At 48.3% G+C, this 25,458-nt stretch overlaps 1 protein-coding gene across 1 annotated transcript in view; it reads right to left on the reverse strand.

Moving 5' to 3' along the window:
• Positions 1–5,832: 5,832 nt before the first annotated feature.
• Positions 5,833–25,458, reverse strand: part of LOC309329732 (uncharacterized protein) — a gene marked incomplete at its 5' end in the record, with an annotated part of 38,599 nt that continues 18,973 nt past the window's right edge. Inside the window, 13 exons of the mRNA XM_081840745.1 lie at positions 5,833–6,674; positions 7,190–7,317; positions 9,326–9,401; positions 12,173–12,274; positions 12,614–12,724; positions 13,580–13,761; positions 15,540–15,688; positions 15,993–16,122; positions 17,827–17,951; positions 20,131–20,291; positions 21,489–21,587; positions 22,325–22,402; positions 24,333–24,352. Of these exons, the coding sequence (XP_081696871.1) occupies positions 6,468–6,674; positions 7,190–7,317; positions 9,326–9,401; positions 12,173–12,274; positions 12,614–12,724; positions 13,580–13,761; positions 15,540–15,688; positions 15,993–16,122; positions 17,827–17,951; positions 20,131–20,291; positions 21,489–21,587; positions 22,325–22,402; positions 24,333–24,352 (1,568 nt within the window). The 3' untranslated portion in view covers positions 5,833–6,467. The remainder of the gene's footprint in view (positions 6,675–7,189; positions 7,318–9,325; positions 9,402–12,172; positions 12,275–12,613; positions 12,725–13,579; positions 13,762–15,539; positions 15,689–15,992; positions 16,123–17,826; positions 17,952–20,130; positions 20,292–21,488; positions 21,588–22,324; positions 22,403–24,332; positions 24,353–25,458) is intronic.

Consider the following 25,458-nt stretch of genomic DNA (forward strand, 5'->3'; position numbering starts at 1 on the left):
ACGCAAACGCCTGCTTTAAGCGTTCGAACGCTTGTTGCGCTTCTCCCGTCCAAACAAATTTCTTTTTGCTACTAAGACAATCCGTGATGGGCGCTGTTAAATGGGCAAAGTTTTTGATGAACTTCCTATAGAAGTTTCCGAAGCCCAGGAACCTTTGCACGTCCTTCTTGGTCTTTGGTGTTTTCCATTCCAGTACCGCTTGAACCTTGCTGGGATCCATGGCCAATCCCTTGTCAGACAACCGGTACCCCAGGAATTCCACCTCCTTGGTATGAAACTGACACTTCTCCAGTTTCACCCACAGCCGGTTTTCTCGCAGCTTGCTCAGTACCTCTCTTACATCTCGCACATGCTGCTCCTCATTGTCTGAGTACACCAGAACGTCATCTAAGAACGCTACGCAGTTCTTGTAGAGCAGTGGCCCCAGGACGTGATTCATGAATGATTGAAAACAGGCGGAGCCCCCTTGTAATCCGAAAGGCATAACGGTGTACTCAAAGGCCCCCAAGGGGGTGAACATAGTGGTCTTCCACTCATCCCCCTTTCTCACACGTATCAAGTTATATGCCCCCCTAAGGTCCAGCTTGGTAAAAATTTTCCCTTTTTCTTCAGTGGGTGTCCGTTTGCCAGTTCCAGCAACACCTCTATCACAAGCGCTGGTCTTGGAGGTTCCGGCGTGGGCACATTCATTACTCCCTCGCCTGGCTGCTGTGCCCTGATGTTGGCAACCAGGCGTTGGCTTTTACTGGCTCCGTGATTTCTTCTTCCTCCTTCCCCCCAACAGTTCCCGCCATCCCTTGCCATTCCTTCCTTTGCGGACAGACTCTGGCAAAGTGACCTGGCTGTTGGCAGAGATAGCATCTCTTGCCGCTCTTTCCCTCCTTCTTCCGCCCTTCACTGGTGTTTGAAACTGCGCGCGCGCGCACTGTTCCAAGTTCCATCGGCTCTGCTGGCGGGAAAGGCTGCTCCGGAATCTCTGGAATGCGGAAGTCCTTCCAACGTTCCCCCTTTCCTTCCCGCTTTTCCATAGCTCTAGCTTCCTGGCGTGCTCCAATGGACAGCGCTGATTTAGTCAGCTGATCCATAGACTCCGCCCTAGGCGCCCGGGAAAGTTCATCTTTCACTGCCGGAGAGAGACCTTCTTCAAACAGCATTTGAATAGGTTCACTAGCAAGGTCCCACCCAAGTCTATGAATCAGCATGGTGAACTCAGTCCAGTACTCACGTACAGATCGGCTCCCCTGTTTACACGCCATTAACTGCCTGCGCACCACTCCCTGCTCGATCTCGCTGGAAAACATCAAGTCCATGGCGCGGAAAAACTTCATTGTGTCCTTTAAGATTTCATTATTGGCTGCCATCAGGGGCCGAACCCAGTCCCTCGCCCCTCCCTCTAGATGGCCAATCACGTACGCCACTCTAGAGTTCTCGTCGGGGAAGTCATCAAACAGTAGATTGAGAGCATATTGCATCTCTGTCCTAAAGGCTTGATAGTTCCGGGGATCCCCCCCAAATTTCTGCACCAGTCCAGGCACCCGTCTGGCAAGTGGGGTGGTCTTCCCCTTATCTGCATCTTGAGCCCTCCTCTCCTCGAGCCTCGCCGTTTGCAGTGCCAGCTGGACCTCCAACGCCCTGTACCTTTGTTCCAGGCTTGGATCTGCGCCAGCTCCCGCTCCTGCTCCTCCGGTTCCGGATGGTTCGCTCATGATGCCTTCTGCTTGCACAAGCTGCTTTCAAAGACTGTCAGATTGCTGTGATGGGATAGTGAGCTGCTTGTGCGTAAAAGCTTGATCCCTCTGGGGTTTGGCTGGTCATCCAAACCGATGCACTAACGGAGCCCCCAAAGCATGACTCCGTCAGTCGCTGGTAGAATCTGACAGTGGGCGTCTACGGAATTTACGCCAACATAAAAGCTCTTTGACAGACATGCGCTTTCGAGACTCTCTGCGTGACAGTTTCCGGCGAAGGGTGGGCGTTCCCAACGGGGGTCCCGTTACCTCTCCACTACTCTCACTGGAAGCATCCCAGAGCCTCCCCTCCGCTGTGACTCCTGCACTCCCCCTGCTGGTTCCCTCTTCTACTGCAGATTCTCTCCTATTCTCCTGTAGCCTGTCCACCACCTGTCTCTCCGATGGCAGTTCCCTGACAGTAATTAAGTCTATAGTACATGATGAATAGCTGGCCAGTAATGACAAGGCGGCGCTGTGGGTTAAACCACAGAGCCTAGGACTTGCCGAACAGAAGGTTGGCGGTTCGAATCCCCGCGATGGGGTGAGCTCCTCTTGCTCGGTACCTGCTCCTGCCAACCTAGCAGTTCTAAAGCATGTCAAAGTGCAAGTAGATAAATAGGTACCGCTCTGGTGGGAAGGTAAACGGTGTTTCTGTGCGCTGCCAGAAGCGGCTTAGTCATGCTGGCACATGACCCGGAAGCTGTACACCGGCTCCCTCGGCCAACAAAGCGAGATGAGCGCCGCAACCCCAGAGTCGGTCACGACTGGACCTAATGGTCAGGGGTCCCTTTACCTAATGACAGATTGTCTATGATGATATGAAAAGTTTCATAATTCTTGACCTGGCTTCCCTCAGACCCCTGAGGCGTGTTAACAAGGGATCCCAATAACCTCCTTATATATTTTTTTCCTTCTGATATCTCATGGTAAGATGCAGGCCCTATTTGGGATGAAAGGAACTGGCCAGATATTTTCCTTTGAAAAAGGAAGGATAATGAAGGGGGTCTGCTGCCATGGCCAGGAGAAAACAGGTCTCTTGCTCTGCCTCAGCCAGAAGGAAGCCACCCACCTTTCTGAAAAGCAGCACATCCATCTTCTACCACTTGCACCCAGCCTCATCGGAGAGAAAAAAAAATAATTTCGTGCAGGTAAAGGTAAAGGTAAAGGGACCCCTGGCCATTAGGTCCAGTCGTGACCGACTCTGGGGTTGCGGCGCTCATCTCGCTTTACTGGCTGAGGGAGCCGGCGTACAGCTTCCGGGTCATGTGGCCAGCATGACTAAGCCGCTTCTGGCAAACCAGAGCAGTGCATGGAAACGCTGTTTACCTTGGAGACATGAGCTGGGGCCTCCAGGTCAGGTACTGCCCCCCCCCGACTGCAATCTCAGTCCTCTCTCTGCAACAGAGGCCTAAATGGTGACAAGAGGCCTGGGGAGCGGAGGACCTGAAATCACCACGGCAACTGCAGCATCAACAATTGAGGCAAAGGACCACCCTGACTATCCAAGGCAGGCAGGACACACTGGGGGGGGGGGAGTTGTGGGTCAGAAAGTGAGGGCAGGAGGTGTCACACCGTCCAAGGGGAGAAAGCATATCCAGTACTCTGTTCTCATAGGATGCCATGGCTGCCGTGAAGGTCCAGTGCAACGCAACTCATTTGTCAGATTCTAGATGTTGCTGTTACAAAGACCCCCCACAGCCAAATCCTCAAGTGGGTCTCACAGTAAGGTTACCAAACATCCCCGTTTCCTGGGAACAGTCTCGGATTTACAAATCAGTCCCCATACAAAATCCATTGAAGTTGAAAAGTGTCCCCGGATTCATTGAAAAAAATATGGTAACCTTATCTCACACAAAGTGCTGCTCCCCATTATTGCTGCCCCACTCTTCCTTGCCAAGGGCAAACATTTTGCATTGCTAGTCAGACCATACTCCAAAATGCTCATATCTGAGTGGCTTTTTAAAACACAAATTCTGTTATTTGCTTGATCGATCAATATTTATGGTTTCGATTTTTGCTCTATGAGTAACTTCTGAGGATTTTTTTTTTTTTTAAATGTAAAATAGCTATGGGTTATGAAGAAGGAGGTACTCACCAGGTTAGAGAAGAAGCTCCCCATCTCCGATTCAAAGACCCCCACAGGGGTGGGGGGCGCTACCAATTGATCAAAAACCGGCTCTTCTCAATGGGATGCAACATGGGCTGCTTCTCAAACCTCTCTCTCTCTCTCTCTCTCTCTCTCTCTCTCTCTCGTCGCTATCTTGCCAAAACCATCAGCAGGCACCAATTGCTCGAAGTTAAAAATTACTATGCAGGTTTTCAATTAATGGATTAATTTCGTTTCCCGTGCAAAGTTTGGAACCGCAAAGCTAAATAGATCAACCATCCGTGGGTGCCCACGACCAATTACATCCTCAAAAGGCAGTGAGCCCATGTGAACGCCCCCCAGACTTGGGGAAAGGGGCTTTGGCAGTTTGCCATCCTCAAATTGTATAAATTCAGTCGGGCTGCACTTCTGCCCAGGGAAAATTGCGTTACCGTGGTACCTTGGTTCTCAGACTTAATCTGTTCTGGAAGTCTGTTCCAAAACTAAAACGCTCTAAAACCAAGGCATGTTTTCCCATGGAAAGTAATGCAAAATGGATTAATCCATTCCAGACTTTTAAAAACAACCCCTAAAACAGCAGTTTAACATGAATTTTACTATCTAAAGAGACCATTGATCCATAAAATGAAAACAATATACAAAGTACTGCAGTCACACAATCAATCAATCAATATCTGAACTCGGTTCCACACAGTCACAGTCACAAAAACAAAAAGAGCCGCAAAAACAAAAACGCAAAATAAATAGCAAAAGCAGACAGACATCAGGGTAACACTCAAATCAGAAGCGGAACACTGAAAACAGAAGTATAACACTCAAAATAGAGCATGTTCGGCTTCCGAAAAAAGTTCGCAAACCGGAACACTTACTTTCAGGTTTTCAGTGTTTGGCTTCCAAGTTGTTTGAGCATCAAGGCGTTTGAGAACCAAGGTACCACTGTAGTTGTAAATAGACCATTGGTGCTCTGCTGCCAAATCCGGGGCTCAGCCACACTTCTGTTTTGTCCCAGGATTCCTAGTGATGGGTCTGAGAGGTTTCAGCTTTCCCCATAGCTTTTTCCGGGGAAACCTGCTGTTTACTGCCGAATCAGAACAAACATCCATCTGCAACCCCCCCTCCATTTCTGTAATTTCGGAATGTCCTGGGGAAATTGGGACAGTTGCGGGGTATGACGTTGCAGGGCAAAAGAACCCCTCAGACCTGTGACTAGAAATCACAGGGCAAATGTCAATGTGGATGAGCCTCAACTGTAACATCCACACTTCCCCTGCCTGCAAATACTCAGTATACCTGAAGGAGCATCTTCACCCCCATTGTTCAGCCCGGATGCCGGGGTCCACCTCCGAGGGCCTTCTGGCGGTTCCCTCACTGCGAGAAGGGCCTTCTCGGTAGTGGTACCCGCCCTGTGGAACGCTCGCCCATCAGATGTCAAGGAAATAAACAACTATCTGACTTTTAGAAGACATCTGAAGGCAGCCCTGTTTAGGGAAGTTTTTAATGTTTGGTGTTTTATTGTGTTTTTAATATTCTGTTGGGAGCCTCCCAGAGTGGTTGGGGAAACCCAGCCAGACGGGTGGGGTATAAATAATAATAGCAATTGTTGTTGTTGTTGTTGTTATTATTTTGCCTGAAGCAGAACTTTGCATTAGGCTCTTTTGAAGTTATTTTCATTAGCTTCAGCCCAACAATCTCTATCGATCACCAGGTTGATTTGATTAGACTTCTCCAGAGACTCCAGCAAAACTGGTATTTCACGGGGAGGGCCACCTTGTGTCCATCGATGGACTCTAAACACCACCCACTCCAACCCCTTGCTCAGGAAAGTAATATTAGTCCCTGTGGGAGGAGAGGGCCGGTCCTCTTATGGAGGGGTGGCTAGCTAAAAGACGAGGCAGCAGAGAGCAGAAATGAACGGACCGTTTGCCCAGCATGGTTGTGCCCCCCCTAGGCTCTGCATTAGACTTATAAACTTGTTCATAAATGATCTGGAGCTGGTTTATTTGTTTGGTTGTTTATTTCCCCTTAAGAGTTCTCTAAATTGCTTTCTAGGACATTGTCCTTCCAAGCACAGTACAACCACTTCCGAAGCATGATAGAATAACAGTTACAACATATCACAAAAGTCAGGAAAACGGAGCAACACATCTTTTAAAATATCCAGCTAATGAAATGGATCAGGATCTTGCCAAGCAGTTAGAAACCTGCAATAAAACCAACTGGCCCCAAACCAGTTTGAAACGGCAGCATAGTCACCTGCTTTCTGAATCCGACAGCTGAGCCAAAAGCAGCTTAGAGGAGGAGGAGGAGCAGACTCCTAAGCCAGGGGCCATTCCTGGCAAGGCTCCGCTTGTCACGACTGTCAGTCTCACTGGTGTCAGTGATCGGTTTTTGTTCCGCTATGGTTCATAATTATGAATCTCTCCCCAAACCTTTTTTGAGGCTTTGCATCTAAGCAGGCACAAGTGCAGTTTGCCTCTGAAGGGAAGGCCAGTGGCTGGGGAGCACCAGTGGGCAAGATGGATGGACTCAGGCCCTGGTTTCGGGCATCTAGACTAGGAGCAGGAAGCTGGGACTAAGTGGGCCTGATTCACCTGCAGGGTTTTCTGACCTCCTTATCCCCGAGAGCTCCGTCATAGCTTGGTGCAGAGCACAGGGTCTCCTACGAAGCGTGTTTCTGAGCCAAGAGCTTGCTTCTTCTTAAAATTGAGTTTATCAAACTCTTCTCGGATTTCGAGGATCGATTTCCCCTTGGTCTCTGGCAGGATGAAGTAAATAACGATTGCGGAAACGTAGAGACTGCCCATGAAGATGAGGAAGCTGAACTGATGAATGCGTTCCTGGAGGGGGGGGGGGAGAAACAGACACACCCCGACCCCACAGAATTATAAGGCAAGCCTGGATTGGTTCCTTCCATGGATACAGTGGTACCTCAGGTTACATACACTTCAGGTTACAGACTGCGCTAACCCAGAAATATTACCTCAGGTTAAGAACTTTGCTTCAGGATGAGAACAGAAATCACGCTCCGGTGGCGCAGCGGCAGCAGGAGGCCCCATTAGCTAAAGTGGTACCTCAGGTTAAGAACAGTTTCAGGTTAAGAACGAACCTCCGGAACGAATTAAGTACTTAACCCTAGATACCACTGTACTTTGCTTCTTGGGTGATCTCCATACAGACCCCCTGCAGTTCCCAGCAGGGCCTAGCCTTTGCAATGACAACTTCGCACCACCCTGCAAACCTCTTTTGGCAAATTGATGCAGCCCAGCGGCACTTTCCCTGCCACCTTCCCGCAGCGGAGGCAGGATACTGGGGTGGGGAGGGGAACGGAACCATCAGGAAAAGTCTCACTTACCACGACAAATGGGAACACCATTCCTATCAAGAAGAATCCGATCCAGTTTAAGACTCCACTGATCACGTAGGAAGACGACCTGGAGGACTGGTCGAAGATCTCCATCCTCACAGACGCCCCGGCCCCGGCTGCAGAGGGAGGAACCAAAGGTCAGGGCTGCTCCTGCTGCCACCACTAGGCTAGAAAATGATGCTGCACTGTCTCCGATGCCCCAGCAGTGGCCAAGTGGCTTGCAACAGACGCTGTACTCTTTGTGGCACTCAGAACGTGGCAAGTGAAAAGATGGCCCTGTTGTTGGTGATGGAGATGAAGGTGTTGGGCCCGGGGGGGGGGAGGGAGTGAGGGGAACTGGGGGTGGGGGTGGGGTGTGATGAGACCAGCAGTGGGTGGCTCATCAGCTGGCACGACCCCCAAGCCCTGCCCTCCAAGCGTGGGCTTCTGTCTTCCTGAGCTTACAGCTTCTGAGCTCCAGATTCCAGCCTTTTTCATAGAATCGTAGAATTGGGACCACGAGTGTCATCTTTTCCAACCCCCTGCAATGCAGGAATCTTTTGCCCAACTTGGGGCTTGGACCCACAACCCTGAGGCTAAGAGCCTCATGCTCTACCGACTGAGCTCTACATCACGAGCCATCTTTTTTTCATGACTGTGTTGCCTCCAGGGGGAATGTGGGAGACACGCTTGTGGATGGGAGAGGCTCCTGTGCCAAAGGGGGGCTGGGGTGAACTTCCTTTTGGCTACCCAGCCTCAATGTCAGGGGCTGGACTGAGGAGCAATGGTGGGAGCCACCCTCCTTCTCCTGAACCTTCCCAGCGGGAGGAAGACAGCACTGATTTAGAACAGCGGTTTGCAGAGGGACATCGTCCAGAGGGGAAATGCTGGGTGAGGAGCAGCTAGAAGAGCAAACATCAGGAGAGAGACAGCTGGCAGATTCAGTATCCTTGGAAAGCATTCCTGACCCCCCTTCGCCTAAGACTAGACGGGCTTTGAGAGTGATAGAACAGAAAGCGCAGCGGCAACAAGCTCAGATTACCAGATGTAGGAATGATGTAGATTAATGGGGATGGAAGGGGTAAACCTTAACTGGGAGTAACGCCATTTCTGGGAGATATGCATTCCTTTGTACCTCGCTGTGATTATTAAAGAAACTAACTGGTAAGAACGCTCCTGTAGTTTGATCTGCTTATTTACTGCCACTGGGGGAGGGATCTGATTCCCTAAAGTGACACTCAGGTGGGGAAAGGTCCACGTGTTTGGTGGGCTGTAGCTGAGCTGCAGGGAAACCCCCATGCACCAGGACTCATAGCCACAGGAACCCAGGGGCAAAGTTCCCAGCTCTGCAAATGGAGAGGCTGATCCTGCACTGGGCTGGATGCTCCACTGGAACTCACTCAGCTTCTTGTGCAAAGGCGCAGCTGCAGCCAGGATTGGACCTCCTCCTCAATTTCCTGGGCCCACTCAGGCAACCTAGGGAGCCTCAGCATGACGTTGGCTTCTTTCTTTCTTTCTTTCTTTCTTTCTTTCTTTCTTTCTTTCTTTCTTTCTTTCTTTCTTTCTTTCTTTCTCCCTTGCCCTCCCCTATCACTGCTGCATGCAATCTATCGGTTGAGCAGCAGCAAAGCCAAAGCAGAACCACCAGGATACAATCTGTTTGCTGCAATTTTATGTTCTAGCGCAAAGAGACAACTCACAATATATTACAGTCTATGAGAAGATCAATAGATTCTGGACAAATTGTATGACTGCACAGCTAATTTAAAACAACACTAAAGCTAGATAATAATGATAACAATAATAAGCTGCAGAATGTGAAGTTAAATGTTTAGGATGAATTGGCAGCTCACAGTAGCCTGAGAAATAGTCTTATGCTTCACCAAGAATTTCTGAAACCTTGATTGCCTCTATGCCCTAAAACTGCAAATGAAACCAGATTTGGATAATCTTTCAGGGCACTTTGCTTATTTGTCCTCCTACTGCCATGCTATCAAATGAAATCAAAGAGCACACTGATTATTATTTTTTAAAGTTAATCAGTCAATTTTTACTGCATAAGTTTCTCGAGGGATGAGTGCCTCACTTTGAGAGCTTTGAGTGGAAGAACTGCCTATCGATATGAACAAGTGCCCCATCACTGACCTGGGCCGGCTCCAAAGCAGATCACAAAACAGAATATCAGGGAAAGGCTGCAGTAGGGCATCCAGGAGAAGGAATGCTGAAATGAAAGCATGTTTTCATTTGTGAGAGTTGAGGTTCCCCCTGGGTGCAGGCATAGCTGTCAACTTACAGATTTGAAAATAAGGGACCAGCAGACTTCCGGGTTAGCGCGATCGGCTAATGGCGGATTCCTTCTGAGCTCCGGAGGGAATCGGCTCTACTGGAGACGGGTCTTGCCGCGACGGCGATGCGGAGACCCCCAGAAACCGCAGGCGCGGAAGCCTGCGGACTTGGTGACTCGGTGGGTACCTTAAGCGCCCCCCGACCCACGAAGAGCCTTTTTAAAGGCTGCGGAGAGGGTACGGAGAGTGGCATGGTGCTGTGAGTAGACCGCTACTTCAGTGGAGCGAAGCCGCGTGCCATGGCCGGAGAGCGCTGACTTTCCCCCCTGAAATTTGGACTTGAAACAACCCGTGAGTAGAATGGAATTTGGACTTTAAAAATCTTTACCTTTGAATTCGGTACGACCGGGGGATGTGCTAAAGGGAAGTCCGCACCCCCCCTACCTACAAAAGATCTAAAGCAAGGATCGGAGAACTAAGGTGGCGAGATTATTCTTTTTTTCGGTGTGAGTTAAAGATAAAAACTCCATGAATTTGACAGAAGAAGTTTTGTGCTGGAGAGTAAGAGCGGAATTTTAGAAGTTTTTGTGTAACCCCCCCCCCCCCGGACCCGGGAGCGTCCTGTGTGTGAGCTGGAGGAAAAAGAACAAGGAGTTTGACAGCTGTCAAAGGAGCTGTCAAACGGGCAGTTAAAGTTAAAAATCTTATTACTTAATATCTCTCTGGACTAAATGTGTTACATTTGAATCAAAGTGGTTGGGAACATAGTATTAATTAACAACAAAGTAACGGACTGTTGGGAAAGACTATTAAGTAACCAGAATCCGCCTAGGGGGAACTCTGAGACATTACAATGGCTGCAGATGGAAAATTACAGGCAGAGATAGAAAGAATGTTTTTTCTCGTGGGAATACTGCAAGAGCAGAGCATGGCTATGAACAAAAAACTTATGACCTTGGTTTCTAAAACAAGTAGCTCTGCTGAATGCACAAAGGATCTGACTGGGAAAAAATCTGCAGCTGAATCAGATGAGACATCTTTGGAACTGGAGGAGAGGGAAGAAGGAGTGGAGAAAGTACAGGTGGAGAGTACCAACCAGAAGTCTACATTGTTAGAACATAAAGAAGAAGATCTTGGGATTACAAATCTGCGAAAGATGCGAAAGAGGAAGGAGGAAGCCCCTGGAATACTTGGAATACTGGAATTTAAAAGAACTAAGAAATATGATTGGGACTTCCTCTTTGAATATGGGAGATCAGTGGACCTTTTGCAGCAGTTGTCTTTAAGTATTTTGGATGGAAGAGAATTTGATGCGGTGGTGCCAGAGCTCCTTCGAGACCTGAGGACCAACAAAAAGGGCTACCAACAAAACCGGCAGAGAGAGACTGACAGGGATTTGAAGGCCTCAGACGTGAGGAATCCAGGCTAAGAACTGTTTTTGTGGACATTTATTTGGGAAGGGACGGAAACCGGGGTGGGGAGGGAGGGGAGAACAGAACTCAAAAATTTTTATGACTTTTGTATTTGGTGATTAGGACCTATATTTAATACAAAAAGGGGGAAATTTATGGAAGGGAATTTGGGTCGACCTTGGAAAAGGATTTAATATTTATAAGAGAATTGGTTAAGTAAAATTTTGGCTAAGTAATAAGAATTAATTTTAAAAAATAATAATAATATGTAAAGGATGAGAGATAAGAACTTGTTGAGTTAATTATTGGAATTGGGATGTATGAAGGGGGGGTGGGGAGAGGTCAGGAAGTGGGGTTAAGAAAGTAAGGATATGAATTTATACATGTTTTGTTTTTGTCTTTTTTTGTTTTTGTTTTTTTGTGTGTGTGTTTATAAAATGTGAAAACTCAATAAAAATTTATATATATAAAAAAAGAAAATAAGGGACCAGCAGCCTCAAAAATAAGGGATCAGCAGCCAAAATAAGGGATTTTCCAGGCACAGGTATGTTTGACCTCTGAGCCCCTCCAAGCCAAAGGCAGAAAGCCCAGCCAGCAGCCAAACAAAGCCTCAAGCGGTGGTTCCCACAGTGCAGCAACCCGGCAAAGGGGATGCAGCAAGGAAAACCACCGTCACCTCTCTGCTGGGAAGCGCTGAGCAAAGGCGAGTCCCCAGGCAACGTGGCCGATTTGACCGGCACAAGGCATGCAAGCTCCACCCCCAGTCGTTCTTAGACTCCTTATTGGGTAAGCAATGCAGCCAAGCAAGACAATTGGAGCCTCCCTCCTCCCTGGCCGGCAGGGAGGGAGGGAGAGGAGCTGCTTCCTTTGAAACCCTGGAAATTTAAGGGACATCATCAATAAGGGACAGCAGCGGGACACGGCGCTGGGATAAGGGACTTTCCCACCAGATAAGTGACGGTTGACAGCTATGGGTGCAGGTTGCAGGGCTGTGTGGGCGTCTCTCCTTTCCTTAGGTGCAGCAGAGATGCTTGATACACACGCAAACACACCCTTGGTGAATCTGGCTTTTCGTGAGGCATCTGGGCTCCTGACCACCAGCCTCTGGGCTCAGATCCTGTGAGCTCCTGGCCACCAACCTAGTTCTTACAGCAGTCCCAGCCTCACCCTCCCTGACTCTGAGCCAGGTGCTGGGGTCACTTGCAGCCTCGTTTGGTCAGAGACGGCCGCTGGCCACATCTTAGGTGAGGGGCTGACAGGGAAACACCCTGACCCCCATTTTCCCCCCTTCTTACCTGCAAGGAGATGGTCAGCGTGACAGCAGCAAGCACTGTGGCCATCAGTCCATAACCTCCCCAGAGCAGTACTCTTCTTCCAAAACGCTCAATGATGACACTCTGGGGACAGAAAGGACACAGAGCGCTCTGCAGTGGCTGCGGGGTGCTCCACCAAGCCCCGGCTCGGGTGAACAGGGGGCAAATGTGGGCAATTGCCAGGGCCTGCCACGTCTACCACTACCCCCCTGAAGGGCTTTTTGGGAGAGGCCTGGCAGGAGTGCTTGGGCTCCACATCTGGACTTGGTCAGCCTAGGTTTGATGTCAGTTTCCCCACAATGCAATTCCCTGCGACATGCCTATCCCCAAGGGCCAGATTGAGATGCCTGGGGGGCCAGGTTCACCCTGCCCCCATGCCTGGGGCTCCAAAGGCAGTGGCTCTTCCCAAGATCCCTCACTCACACAGAAGACGGCAGAGAGGAGCTCACTGAGGCTGATCCCCAAAGACAAGGCCGGGATGTGGTCGTCGTCGAAACCAACCGTTTGCAGGACTTCAAACGTGTAGCTGTAAATCTGGAGAGGGGGGGACACGTTGAGAAGGGGGCCCATCAGGGGAATTAACTCTACCTGCAGAGATCCTTCTGCGGAGGGAAGGAGGAGGGTCAGTGGTGGTCCCTGGACACCTCTGGCCTCATCCTCACTCCTGTAGGAAGGGAAGTTAATTTGTTAATCAAGTGACGGTGTTTGGGACAAGTTTTGGGAGCAAGCAGGACTTCCGCAGAGAGAAAATGAACAATTGAGGAGGAGCTAACCTGAGACTCAAGGGACGCGGGTGGCGCTGTGGGTTAAACCACAGAGCCTAGGACTTGCCGATCAGAAGGTCAGCGGTTCGAATCCCCGCGACGGGGTGAGCTCCCGTTGCTCGGTCCCTGCTCCTGCCAACCTAGCAGTTCGAAAGCACCTCAAAGTGCAAGTAGATAAATAGGTACCACTCCGGCGGAAAGGTAAACGGCATTTCCGTGCGCTGCTCTGGTTCGCCAGAAGCGGCTTAGTCATGCTGGCCACATGACCTGGAAGCTGTAAGCTGGCTCCCTCGGCCAATAAAGCAAGATGAGCGCCGCGACCCCAGAGTTGGTCACGACTGGACCTAATGGTCAGGGGTCCCTTTTCCTTTGCCCTGTTTAGTGGTAAAACACAGGTTTTCCTGGGGGGAAGCACCAGGGAAAAAATGAACACCCCACTCAAACCCAATCCTGAAAAGCCCAACCCTGTGCCTGGAAAGTAGAGAGGAAAGGTAAATGTGGATGAGCCCTTAATCTGAAGCAGCTCATCTCATTGGGGAGAAATATATCAATTTAAATATTTGGATTCCCCCCTCCCTTTCTCTGAGCTCATTTTTCACACAACAACGTGCATGTGAAACTCAACTGTGTGGATGCCAGTCAACTGTAGGGTCACAGCCAACAGGATAAGGATGTACAGCTGCCGGCGCAGGGCCAGATCCTTCATCACTTCCAAGACACTCTTGGTGCTCCACAAGGCAGACTGCTGCTTCCTCAGGTCGTCTAGCTCCACCTGGTGAGGCCCTCGGCCCCAGAAGGTCTTCATGGCTGTGAAGGCAGAGAAAACAGAGGCCCTCACACCATTCTCCCACTGTGTGGGAGCCAGGCGACACACGGGGAAAGGCTCTAGCTACAACTGAAGGAGCGTCTCCACCTCCATCGTTCTGCCCGGACACTGAGGTCCAGCTCTGAGGGTCTTCTGACGGTTCCCTTGCTACGAGAAGCCAAGTTACAGGGAACCAGGCAGAGGGCCTTCTCGGTAGTGGCACCCGCCCTGTGGAACGCCCTCCTACCAGATGGCAAAGAGAAAAATAACTACCGAACTTTTAGAAGACATCTGAAGGCAGCCATGTTTAGGGAAGCTTTTAATGTTTACTAGGTTATTGTATTTTAGTGTTCTGTTGGAAGCCACCCAGAGTGGCTGGGGAAACTCAGCCAGATGGGTGGAGTATAAATTATTATTATTATTATTATTATTATTATTATTATTATTATTAACTATCACAGAGCCTTTGAGGCCCAGTGGCAGGCAAGTTCTCGCCAAACGTCCTGCAGGTACCGTATTTTTTGCTCTATAAGACTGACTTTTTCCCTCCTAAAAAGTAAGGGGAAATGTGTGTGTGTGTATTATGGAACGAATGCAGGCTGCACAGTTATCCCAGAAGCCAGAACAGCAAGAGGAATCGCTGCTTTCGCTGCGCAGTGATCCCTCTTGCTGTTCTGGCTTCTGGGATTCAGAATATTTTTTTCTTGTTTTCCTCCTCCAAAAACTAGGTGCGGCTTATGGTCTGGTGCATCTTATAGAAAATACGGTAAGTGGGATTCTCAAGCCCCCCACAACCCCAGCCATGTCTCCTCTGGGGCCAGCCTTGCTTTGTGGAGGGAACTGACATGATCCAGTTTGGAACTGCAGCAGAGCTGAAACGGAACTCTTAAGCAATGCAAGGCACACAAAAGCAATTTGGACAACTCAAGCAAATGAGCCAAGCTCATGTAACACCAGTCCTGAAGGACCTACATTGGCTCCCAGTACGTTTCCGGGCACAATTCAAAGTGTTGGTGCTGACCTTTAAAGCCCTAAACGGCCTCAGTTCAGTATACCTGAAGGAGCGTCTCCACCCCCATCGTTCAGCCCGGACACTGAGGTCCAGCTCCGAGGGCCTTCTGGTGGTTCCCTCACTGCAATAAGTGAAGCTACAAGGAACTAGGCAGAGGGCCTTCTTGGTAGTGGCACCCGCCCTGTGAAATGCCCTCCCATCAGATGTCAAGGAGATAAACAACAACCTGACTTTTAGAAGACATCTGAAGGCAGCCCTGTTTAGGGAAGTTTTTAATGTTTGGTGTTTTATTGTGTTTTTAATATTCTGTTGGGAGCTGCCAAGGCCAGATGGGTGGGGTATAAATAACAAATTATTATTATTATTATTATTATTATTATTATTATTATTATTATTACTACTACTATGCTACATCCCACAGGAGAAGGCAAATAAAATAAAATTAAGGAACAGGGATGTGGAGGCAATCTGACTCAGAAAACATGTTTTGCAGTCTCGCGTAAGTTGTACACACCCTGAAAGTGAGGGGAAAACCCACTCCTCAATTATCTCCAAGGGCAGTGGGGGGGGGAGTGTCTGTGACTCAACTCCCCCCTCCCATCATCTGACTATCATGTGGCACAGCCAACATGCCAGATAAAATAATTAAATAGTAAATGGGATGAAGATGTCTTTCCAAACCCGTGAAGTTCCTTGTACCCAAGTATGCTTGAGGGAGGCTATTCTGTAATCTAACGATTTCTAGCTGCCTAGAGAGCACCCAGTTACCTTTCCGGCATCCTTCCTCATCCCCTTTGTTCAGGAACAGGTGAGGTGGGGACTCGGGGAAGAAGGGCAGAGTCAGCAGCTGGAGCAAGGCAGTCACGCCATGGGAGGCCAGCAGCAGCGGCCACAGCGAAGCGTTTCCTAGGAACTCTCTGGGAAAAGCAAACCAGAAGACATCCATCCCTTCAGAAAGCTAGGAGGGGCTTTGTGTGCCACTACAAAGGAGCAGCAAAACCTGGAGTGGTTTAAAACCAGGAGTGCATGTGGCACTGGCGCTAGCCAATGTGGGCTGGTGATTGAACTAGCATGTGCTGGTTGTCATCTGAAGTTGGGGCAGGGTTCTCAGAAGACCCCTCTCTCAGAGAGAGAGAGAGAGAGAGAGAGAGAGAGAGAGAGAGACTTTGTTGTGGGGTTGGGATAGGAAGCACCTGAACAGGTAGATAAGCAGGATCCTACCTTTGCCCCATCACCTGACCCAGGACTTTCCCCAGGCTCCAGAAGATGGAGGCAGTTGAATTTGCAAATCCACGGAGCTTCTTGGGGGAAATTTCCCCTACATACTGAGGGTGGAGAAGGACACCGATACCTGGACGTGAAAGCAGAGAGAGGAAGAGACTTTTAGCATTAAAAGGTAAAGGGACCCCTGACCAATAGGTCCAGTCATGGCTGACTCTGGGGTTGCTCATCTCGCTTTATTGGCCGAGGGAGCTGGCATGCAGCTTCCGGGTCATGTGGCCAGCATGACTAAGCCGCTTCTGGCGAACCAGAGCAGCGCACGGAAACGCCGTTTACCTTCCCGCCGGAGCGGTTCCTATTTATCTACTTGCACTTCGACGTGCTTTCAAACTGCTAGGTTGGCAGGAGCAGGGACCGAGCAACAGGAGCTCACCCCATCGCGGGGATTCGAACCGCTGACCTTCTGATCGGCAAGTCCCAGGCTTTGTGGTTTAACCCACAGCGCCACCCGGATCCCTACTTTTAGCATTGCAGGACCCCAAAAACATTTGGGAGAAGTCCAGAAGAAGCTGCCTTATACCAAACCAGCCGTCAGTCCACCTAGTTCAATATTGTCTACCCTGACTGGCAGTGCTCTCTCCAGGGTTTCGGACATTTTGAATTGTGATGGCTTCACTGAATTGCATCGATCATTTCGATGGATTTTTGCTGCTGCTGTTGGTTTTATTTACACATTGCTGGGTTTGATATGATGTCGACGGCGATGCTTGTTGCTTTTAATGCTGCTGAGATTATTGTTGAGCCGCTCGGAACTCAACATCTGTTGTTGGAAAAGCAGGATGCAAAACTCAAATTACCTGGAGATACCGCTGGGGGATTGAACTTGGGACCTTCTGCAAACAAGGCAAGGGCGCTACCACTGAGTAACGCCCTTTCCTGTGTGGAATTCCTGCTGATCAAACCTATCCTTGGGAAAGTTGGCCACGATTGGCCCCCTGGGGCAGGATGAGGAGAAACTGGAGGCAAGTGGAGTAAAAGGTACTTGTAAGGGACCCCTGGACGGTTAAGTCCAGTCAAAGGTGACTATGGGGTTGCGGCACTCATCTTGCTTTCAGGCTGAGGGAGCCGGTGTTTGTCCACAGACAGCTTTCCGGGTCATGTGGCCAGCAGGACTAAACCACTTCTGGGGCAATGGAGCACTGTGATAGAAAGCAGAGCGCGCGGAAACGCCGTTTACCTTCCCGCCGCAGCGGTACCTATTTATCTACTTGCACTGGTGTGCTTTCGAACTGCTAGGTTGGCAGGAGCTGGGACAGAGCAACAGGAGCTCACTCCGTCGCGGGGATTAGGACTACAGTGGTACCTCAGGTTACACATGCTTCAGGTTACATACGCTTCAGGTTACAGACTCTGCTAACCCAGAAATAGTACCTCAGGTACTTTGTTTCAGGATGAGAACGGAAATCGTGTGGTGGCAGCGTGGCAGCAGCAGCGGGAGGCCCCATTAGCTAAAGTGATGCTTCAGGTTAAGAACAGTTTCAGGTTAAGAATGGACCTCCAGAACGAATTAAATACATAACCAGAGGTACCACTGTACCGATCTTCTGATCGGCAAGCCCAAGAGGCTCAGTGGTTTAAACCACAGCACCACCCGTGTGGGGACCTGGAAGTGGAGGGGAAGAGGCTGCAGTTCCAGGGGTTGCACTGAAGCAAGGGACCGAGACTTGGGAGCAGGCTGGTCCACTTTGCCCACAGTTCTTCACTCAGGTGGTAGCTCAGAGGAGCCCAGCCCTGTCAGTGAGCCCAGAGCAGCTGGAAGGAGGACGGCACTTACTGGTGCTGATGCCACACAGGAAGCGACCTGCCAGGATCAGCTCAAAGGAGTTGGCCACCTTGCTGAAGCCCATGATGACGGCCCCCGCCAGCATGATGAGGTTGGTGCCCAAGAGGCATTTCTTTCTGTTGGCACAAGGATGGAGGAAGCCGTGAGTGGCAGTGGTCTCATGGAATTCTACTCACTATTGATCCAGAGCAGATTCCAATGTATAGTTAGCAGAGTAAAAATTTAAACAACTGCTGCACGTATTCTGTTAGCTAAAAAGTGGAAAACCCAAGAATTACCAACGATAGAAGAATAGCAGATGAAGATGATGGATTTTTCGGAGCTAGCCAACCTAAGCGGAAGAGTGGATTAAATTTAATGAGTACTTAGTTAAATATGTTAAGTTAAATTAACTGAAAACATCTTGCAGATACTTAATTGTCTTAGGATTTTATTTATGTTAAGTGTTGAATTAATATGTTTAATTTCATAATGTGAAGATCTAAGGATGTTAATGTTTAAGTTAAATTTTATAAGAACTGTGATTTGGAAAACCATTAAAAGGATATGCAATGAAATTCAACCAAGGGGAAGCGAGGAAGTCACTTAACAATGTTAATAAGTGTAATTTTCAATAAGGCTATGACTTAGGTTTGTTTGTCTTATGTGTTTGTTTGTTTGTTTATAATGCTGTGAAAACCAATTATTTTTTTTTAGAAAACAAAACAAAACTTAAACACTTTGTGGGATTCCCCCAAAATGGACCAGAGGCGATGAAAATTTCATCCAGCAGAGCTTTACTGCTACTGAAGGCAAATGAGCATAATGGTCACAAATCCAGTAAGTTCAGGATTGGCACTGTTCATAAGAAATCCAGTTTCAGCAGACTTAACTTAAACTTACAAATGAAGGAATGGGTTTCCCAAATTGGAGTTCACCGATTGGGTCTGCGTTGCTCCGGGACAGGAGGAAGGAAGTCAAAATGACACCGAGTTGGTTCAAAGAAAGAGTTTATTCTGCTCTCCGGATAGCAGAAGGCACTTGCGTGATCAAGTCCACAGCAAGTCCAAAGAAATGACAGGTTTCATGCAGTTTATATATCCTCCAGGCACCCTCTCACTCCTTCCCTAGGAGCCCAACCACGTTGGCATACGTACACAGGTTGACATCACATATGTTCCTGCTCTGGTACTCTCAACCATAAAAGGATCTTCCTTCTTGTACTTCTGACCATAAAAGGATATTCCTGATCCTACTCCTATCTTGGAGCAAGAGGTCACTACTTCTGAGAACATGCTCTGGCGTTAGTCCCAGACTTGGGTCTCTGCGTCATTTGTGGTCAGGATATAAGATATGTCTGTGTCTGTTCTACTGGTAAAGTCAAGGCCAGTCTTGCCGTCAAACTGATAAGGGAGAGAGCTGTGTTCTTGTTTTGCATTTGCTCAACGGCTAAAGTTTATGCATTTTAGCTAAGGAGAAATGGGGATTTTGGTGCAGTTTAAAAACTGCCTGCACAGTCAGTTTTGGGGTTTGGGAACCCATTCCTTCACAATAAGTCTAAACCTTAATGCTAAGCATACTATATACAGAGCACCACACAAGAAGAGCAGAAAAAATTGCACGCCTTTGTGCCACAATGAGAGAAGGACAGGAGGCTTCTCCTGTGTTAGATCTCGCCAGAACAGCAGCTGCACAACACACACATCCATTGCGGAATTCAGCCGTCAGAAACAGTGTCTGGGCGGAAATTGCTGCTATGTCCAGGAAAATCCAGACATATGGCAACCAATGTCGGAAGTGTAGATTTTGATGAAATTCCTTAAACGTAGCTCAATTTTTAATTTTTTTTTTAGATTTTGCAAAACTAAAACTAACAAACAAAGGCTCAACAACTTTGTGTCTGGATTTTCACATTTTGAAATATGGCAACCCTAATATACACCATGCTCTCCATAGCCTGCCTGGTGATTTTTGCTGCTCCCCTAGGCTTGCACCCCGAGCGGGGGCCAGTTTCGCCAACCCCTAAGTAAAACTCAGGTGTTCTGCAACTACGATGCACACAGGTGCTTTGCTGGAATTTCCCTTTACTTTTTCAGCAGGAATAATTCCTGTCCGGGCCACCAGTTGCAAGAACATTCTGACCAGGGCAGCCCACCTCTGGTCAGCTGACAAATGGGATGAGCTTTGGACCTTGACTCTGGAGCCTTGAAGGCCCAATCCTTTTCCCAGCAGAGCCCTGGCCAGCTCATTCCCAGCACACCATTTTGTGGCTCAAACTGGCTTTCCAGGAGCAGCTTGTTTCACACTTATACCTACTTCCCAAACTTTGTTGTGAAGTACCCGCTGGCCATTGTGCCCAGGAGGCCCCCTAGGGAAAAGATGGACACAATCGAGGCCCAGAATAATGTGAGGCTTTCAGGGTGGACGGGCATCCCGAACCGCTCCAGCCAGCTCTCATTGATGAACGTTTTCACGTGCTGCAAAAAGAGGAAACCCCGTTAACCAGAAGATGCTGTGAAAAGCCAGTAGTTTGGGAGGTGGGTGGAGCTGAACAAGAAGCAAATGGGTCAAAGGAGAGGAATGTGTGGCCTGCAATAATATAAGATCACACATCTAATCATTGCATGGAGGGAAAGGTCAACTCTAGCAGCCAAATGGATTTGTTCATTGTGGTGCTTGACCAAAGCTGGTGTGGGGCTACCTGGGGCCCATTCTCTGCCCTCCTTTCACGCTCCTCTTCAGGGTATGGAGCAGAGTTTCCAAACGTGGGTCACAAGCTGTTTTTGGACTACAACTCCCACCACCCCTAACTAGCAGGACCAGCGGCCAGGGATGATGGTAATTGTAGTCTAAAACCAACTGGAGACCCACTGGTTTGGAGTAAGAATATCTGTGTCTGAGCAATTGTAACAAACAGATTACGCTAGTAGGTCTGCAAGAAGTTCCATAAGGAGGATTATGTGAAATATTGCAAGGAAGACTATGAAGAGAACTGTAAGTTAATGGTAATTAAAAGTAATAGAGAAATTAAGAAATGCGGAATAAGTGATAAAGAACGAAAAATCTTCAGAGGTTGTTGATGGAAGTCTAAAATATTGTATAACATAAGAATTTATGTTAAATGATTGTTGGAAATGATATGTTAAAAAATCAATAAAAATGTGTGTGTGTGTGTGTGTGTATGAGAATATCTGTGTCTGTTATGGGACGCGGGTTGCGCTGTGGGTTAAACCACAGAGCCTAGGACTTGCCACAGAGCCTAGGTCGGTGGTTCGAATCCTCGTGACGGGGTAAGCTCCCGTTGCTCGGTCCCTGCTCCTGCCAACCTAGCAGCTCGAAAGCATGTCAAAGTGCAAGTAGATAAATAGGTACTGCTCTGGCGGGAAGGTAAACATTGTTTCCGTGAGTTGCTCTGGTTTGCCAGAAGCGGCTTAGTCATGCTGGCCACATGACCCGAAAGCTGTACGCCGGCTCCCTCAGCCAATAAAGCGAGATGAGCGCCGCAACCCCAGAGTCGGTCACGACTGGACCTAATGGTCAGGGGTCCCTTTACCTTTTACTGTGTCTGTTTTTTGGGAGACTGGCAAAGGCAGCACCTTGGAGGAGCAATTCTGGGGGAGCCTCTCTTGCAGCTTCCGCCAACCTCCGGAAGAGGTTTCCCCTTTGCTGCTTACCACAGAGGTGTAGGTGATCATGGACCCTTGAAAGCCAGCCTGGAAGGACCCACCAATTCCTAGGACGAGCATCATGAGGAGCAGCCTCTGGTGCTGAACCTGGGGAGACACAGACATCCATCCTCAACACTCCTCAGGGCAGAAAAATAAACCAGACCCGAGCATAAACTGAGGGGGTGGGGATTGGGGGTGGTGTGGGGTGACTCACCCAGTGCAAGGAAGGGCTTTGCAGCACAATCTTGACAGCCCATGATTCACCACATTAAATGGGAAGGTGAAAGAGAGCAAATATCTAGGTGAGAATTCATTCTAAACTCCAGTTTATCATGTGATGCATTTAGAATGGAGACAGAAAAATGATCTACCGAGAACTGGGCAAACAGCCTTTTGACTTTGTCCTCACCCATAATCTGCGGAGTTGTGCTTTTTACAAAGTTGTCCTGCGATGGAAACGTCATGGTGGGAGGGATTGGTGCACCCCCAAGTCTTTCACAGAAGTGGTCAAAACAGGTGCCTTAAGAATGCAGGAAGTGGGGGGGGGGGCAGACTCACCCCTAGCTTGCCGGGAGGTCCTATTCTGACATTAGACACATATCTCCCCAAGATGGGCAAAATATATTTGAGTTCACACATCGGTGCGACCTTCAAAAATGAACAAACTAGAGAATTTGTGTGTGATCTGAAAGTTCTTAGAATGGACCCTGCTCCAGTGAGTGGTGATTAAAGGTGGAACATGAATAAACCAATAATAAAAAAAAATTTCATTATTTATACCCCGCCCATCTGGCTAGGTTTCCCCAGCCACCAAGCCAGCCAACCCCTCGAAACTCACTCACCAAGTCCCAAAGGGAGCTGCTGCCCATCTCTGCTGCAGAGGCTTCCTCTGGGTCCTCCTCTGCTGCTGGCTGCCTCTGCTACCTCACAAGGTGGGCGGACGGCCCCTGGTGTTCCTCTTTCTTCATCCTATTTGGTTTGGCCTGCCACCAAACGGCTCGAGGTTAATGTTTGATCCCACGTGTTATGACACTTGATTTGTTTCAGAGCACTGGATTAAATTGCAAATTGGCCGGCTGCGCTCGGACCAATCCAAGAGAGGGGTGAGGCTTCTTGGCCTGAGAATGTGTTGGGCAGCCGATGCACGGCGGGGGTGTGTGTGTCCAGGTATCCCTCTGAGCACTGACACTTTGCTGTCCTTTGATGCTGTTTTAGTATTGCAACAACGCCTTCCTTCCTTCCTTCCTTCCTTCCTTCCTTCCTTCCTTCCTTCCTTCCTTCCTTCCAATTCAATTTTACACTATACATTTGAATTCAAACATTAATCATCACCATCAACATTTAGGATTCCCTGAATCATTGGTCTTCCCTCCACCCCTACATGGTTTCCATTATCAAACTTTTTCCAATGCATCGTATATTTTCTCTATTTTTCTTAAAACAACCCATTTTTACCTTAGTTTTTAATATGTTACAAGCGTTACTCAAATCCTGCCAAAGGATTTTTGGTTGTTCACAGTTTCTCTTAAGTAAATTGTACCCCCCCTCCAATTCCTTATTAAACTTTCTATCTTCCTGGTTTTTGATTTTCCCGGTCATTTTTGCCATTTCGGCATAGTCCAGCATCTTCATCAACTATTCGTCTCTGGTCGGGACTTTATCTTCTTTTTACCTCAACAAAGCCTATTTTCTGAGGTAACCAACAGCACCACCTGTAGTGTCTGTGATTCAGCATCCACAGAATAGGAAGGTATATCGGGTTTTTGTTTCCTTTTTTTACAATGGCCAACTGATAAGAATCTACTTTGTAATGCACAGAATCATTAGAGAGAAACAGTCTCTATGTACATTTTTTGATTTGCTACCTCTTACATCAGAGGTGGAACTTCCCTTGCCGCTGGCCCAAACAAGAATCCATTTCCCTGAAGAAGACACTTTTTACTTCTCTCAAATTCCCATAAATGTGGGGCATCCCCTCAGCTCATTAGTCTCCTTGGAACCATCCATCCGGGTGACCAAATATAATCTCCCTCTCCCCCAGCCTCTATTCTGCATGGAACTCTGCACATGCTCTGAAAACCTAGACTCTACTCAAACAGGGGAAATGTAACTAGCTACGGTAGATTGAGCAACTCCCCTGCTTCTACTTAGATACCACCCCACGTTTTGTGAAGTTGGAGATACGATGGATTGGGAAGGCCTGGAACAAGCAGGTCTATATAGACTCCCGGAATTTTAATGGAAATGGTTCTCCCTATATAAAGAACAGATTTTGGCTCTTCCCAATATAACTTGGTCATGGTTTCATTTCACTCTATTGTTTTTCTGTTAAAGCCATGCATTCGGGCAGACCGAGAGTTGACCGCTTTAGAACAACTTATGGTCAATGTTCCTGCTACCTCAAACGGTGTAGAATCAACTATGTGCAAAATATTAATTGAGATAGAATTTGGTCATCTTATGGACACAAAATTTCCCAGCAAAATGGTTCCCAGCGAAATAATCTCTAATGGAAAATGGAACATGCTTGGCAGGGGATTCTCTTTTTAAATATTCAAATATTCAATAAACCATTTCCATTCTTATATATATATATATTTGTTATATTGATTTCATATTTTTCTGGTAAGTTTTGCCATTTCTGCATATTCCATAAGTTTTGCATCCATTCTTCCTGTGGGTTGCTCGTGTGTAAATAGGCGCCACACCTGGCTGGGTTGCCTGAGTGAACCTTTTCTGTCCGGACAGCCACTTGCCTGTGGCTGTCTCAATCGCTGGCAGAATCCGTCAGTGGGCGTTTCTTGAACTTCTTCCAGCAAAGAAGCTCTTTGACGCCTAGTCTCCGCTTACTCTCCCTGTGCAGAAGCCTTCTGCGCAAGGAGGGTGTGGGCAGCGGAGGACCCGTGCTCTCCCCGCTGGTCCCCGGCGAGGAGTCGTGGGACCGCCTCGCCGACTCCCCCATCTGCCCCCCTTCTCCACTGGTGCTACGCTGATTTCCTTCCCCAGAAGATGGGCTGCTTCTCCCCATCCCGGGACGCTCTCCGGAATCCCTCTGGAGCCCTCCCTCTCCCTCTGGCTCCGATGGCAGTTCCCTGACACTTCCTTTATTGGGACTTCTGCTTCTTTCCATTTTTGGGCAAGTAACATTCTTGTCTCGCCAGCCACATGCCTGCTGGCTCAGAGAGAACATTTGACTAAAACTCATTACAAAAAACACACACTGCAGTACCAAAGTCACGTTTAATTATCCACAAAAAATTATGAACAAAACCTCTATTAGGAAAACACAAAGTCAATTGAGGAAAGAAAACCTGTTGAATCAGCCTCTGTAACGCCGAGCACAGATCAAATATCCATATTTCAGTCAGCCGGCAAGTCAGCGCAAAGGGTGGAGGAGGAGAAACCCTAGCAGAAAGATTCCTCCTATTCAGGATGCTACCACATTTGGCCCAATCGCCTTCTCAATCCCACCCGCGGACAGTTCAGGAATCAGCATGTTTTTACATGAGTAGAATGTGTCCTTTTATTTACAATGCACCTCTGGGTTATTTGTGGGGCCTGCCTGGTGTTTTACATGAGTAGAATGTGTGCTTTTATTTAAAATGCATCTCTGGGTTAGTTGTGGGGCCTGCCTGGTGTTTTACATGAGTAGAATGTGTCCTTTTATTTACAATGCATCTCTGGGTTATTTGTGGGGCCTGCCTGGTGTTTTTACATGAGTGGAATGTGTGCTTTTACAGTGGTACCTCGGATTACGTATGCTTCAGGTTACATACGCTTCAGGTTACAGACTCCACTAACCCAGAAATAGTGCTTCAGGTTAAGAACTTTGCTTGAGGATGAGAACAGAAATCGTGTTCCAGCGGCACGGCGGCAGTGGGAGGCCCCATTAGCTAAAGTGGTGCTTCAGGTTAAGAACAGTTTCAGATTAAGAACGGACCTCTGGAACGAATTAAGTACCGTATTTTTCGCTCTA

The sequence above is a fragment of the Podarcis erhardii genome, assembly GCF_964252035.2.
Source record: "Podarcis erhardii genome assembly, chromosome: 15".
In the NCBI taxonomy this organism is placed as follows: Eukaryota; Metazoa; Chordata; class Lepidosauria; order Squamata; family Lacertidae; genus Podarcis; species Podarcis erhardii.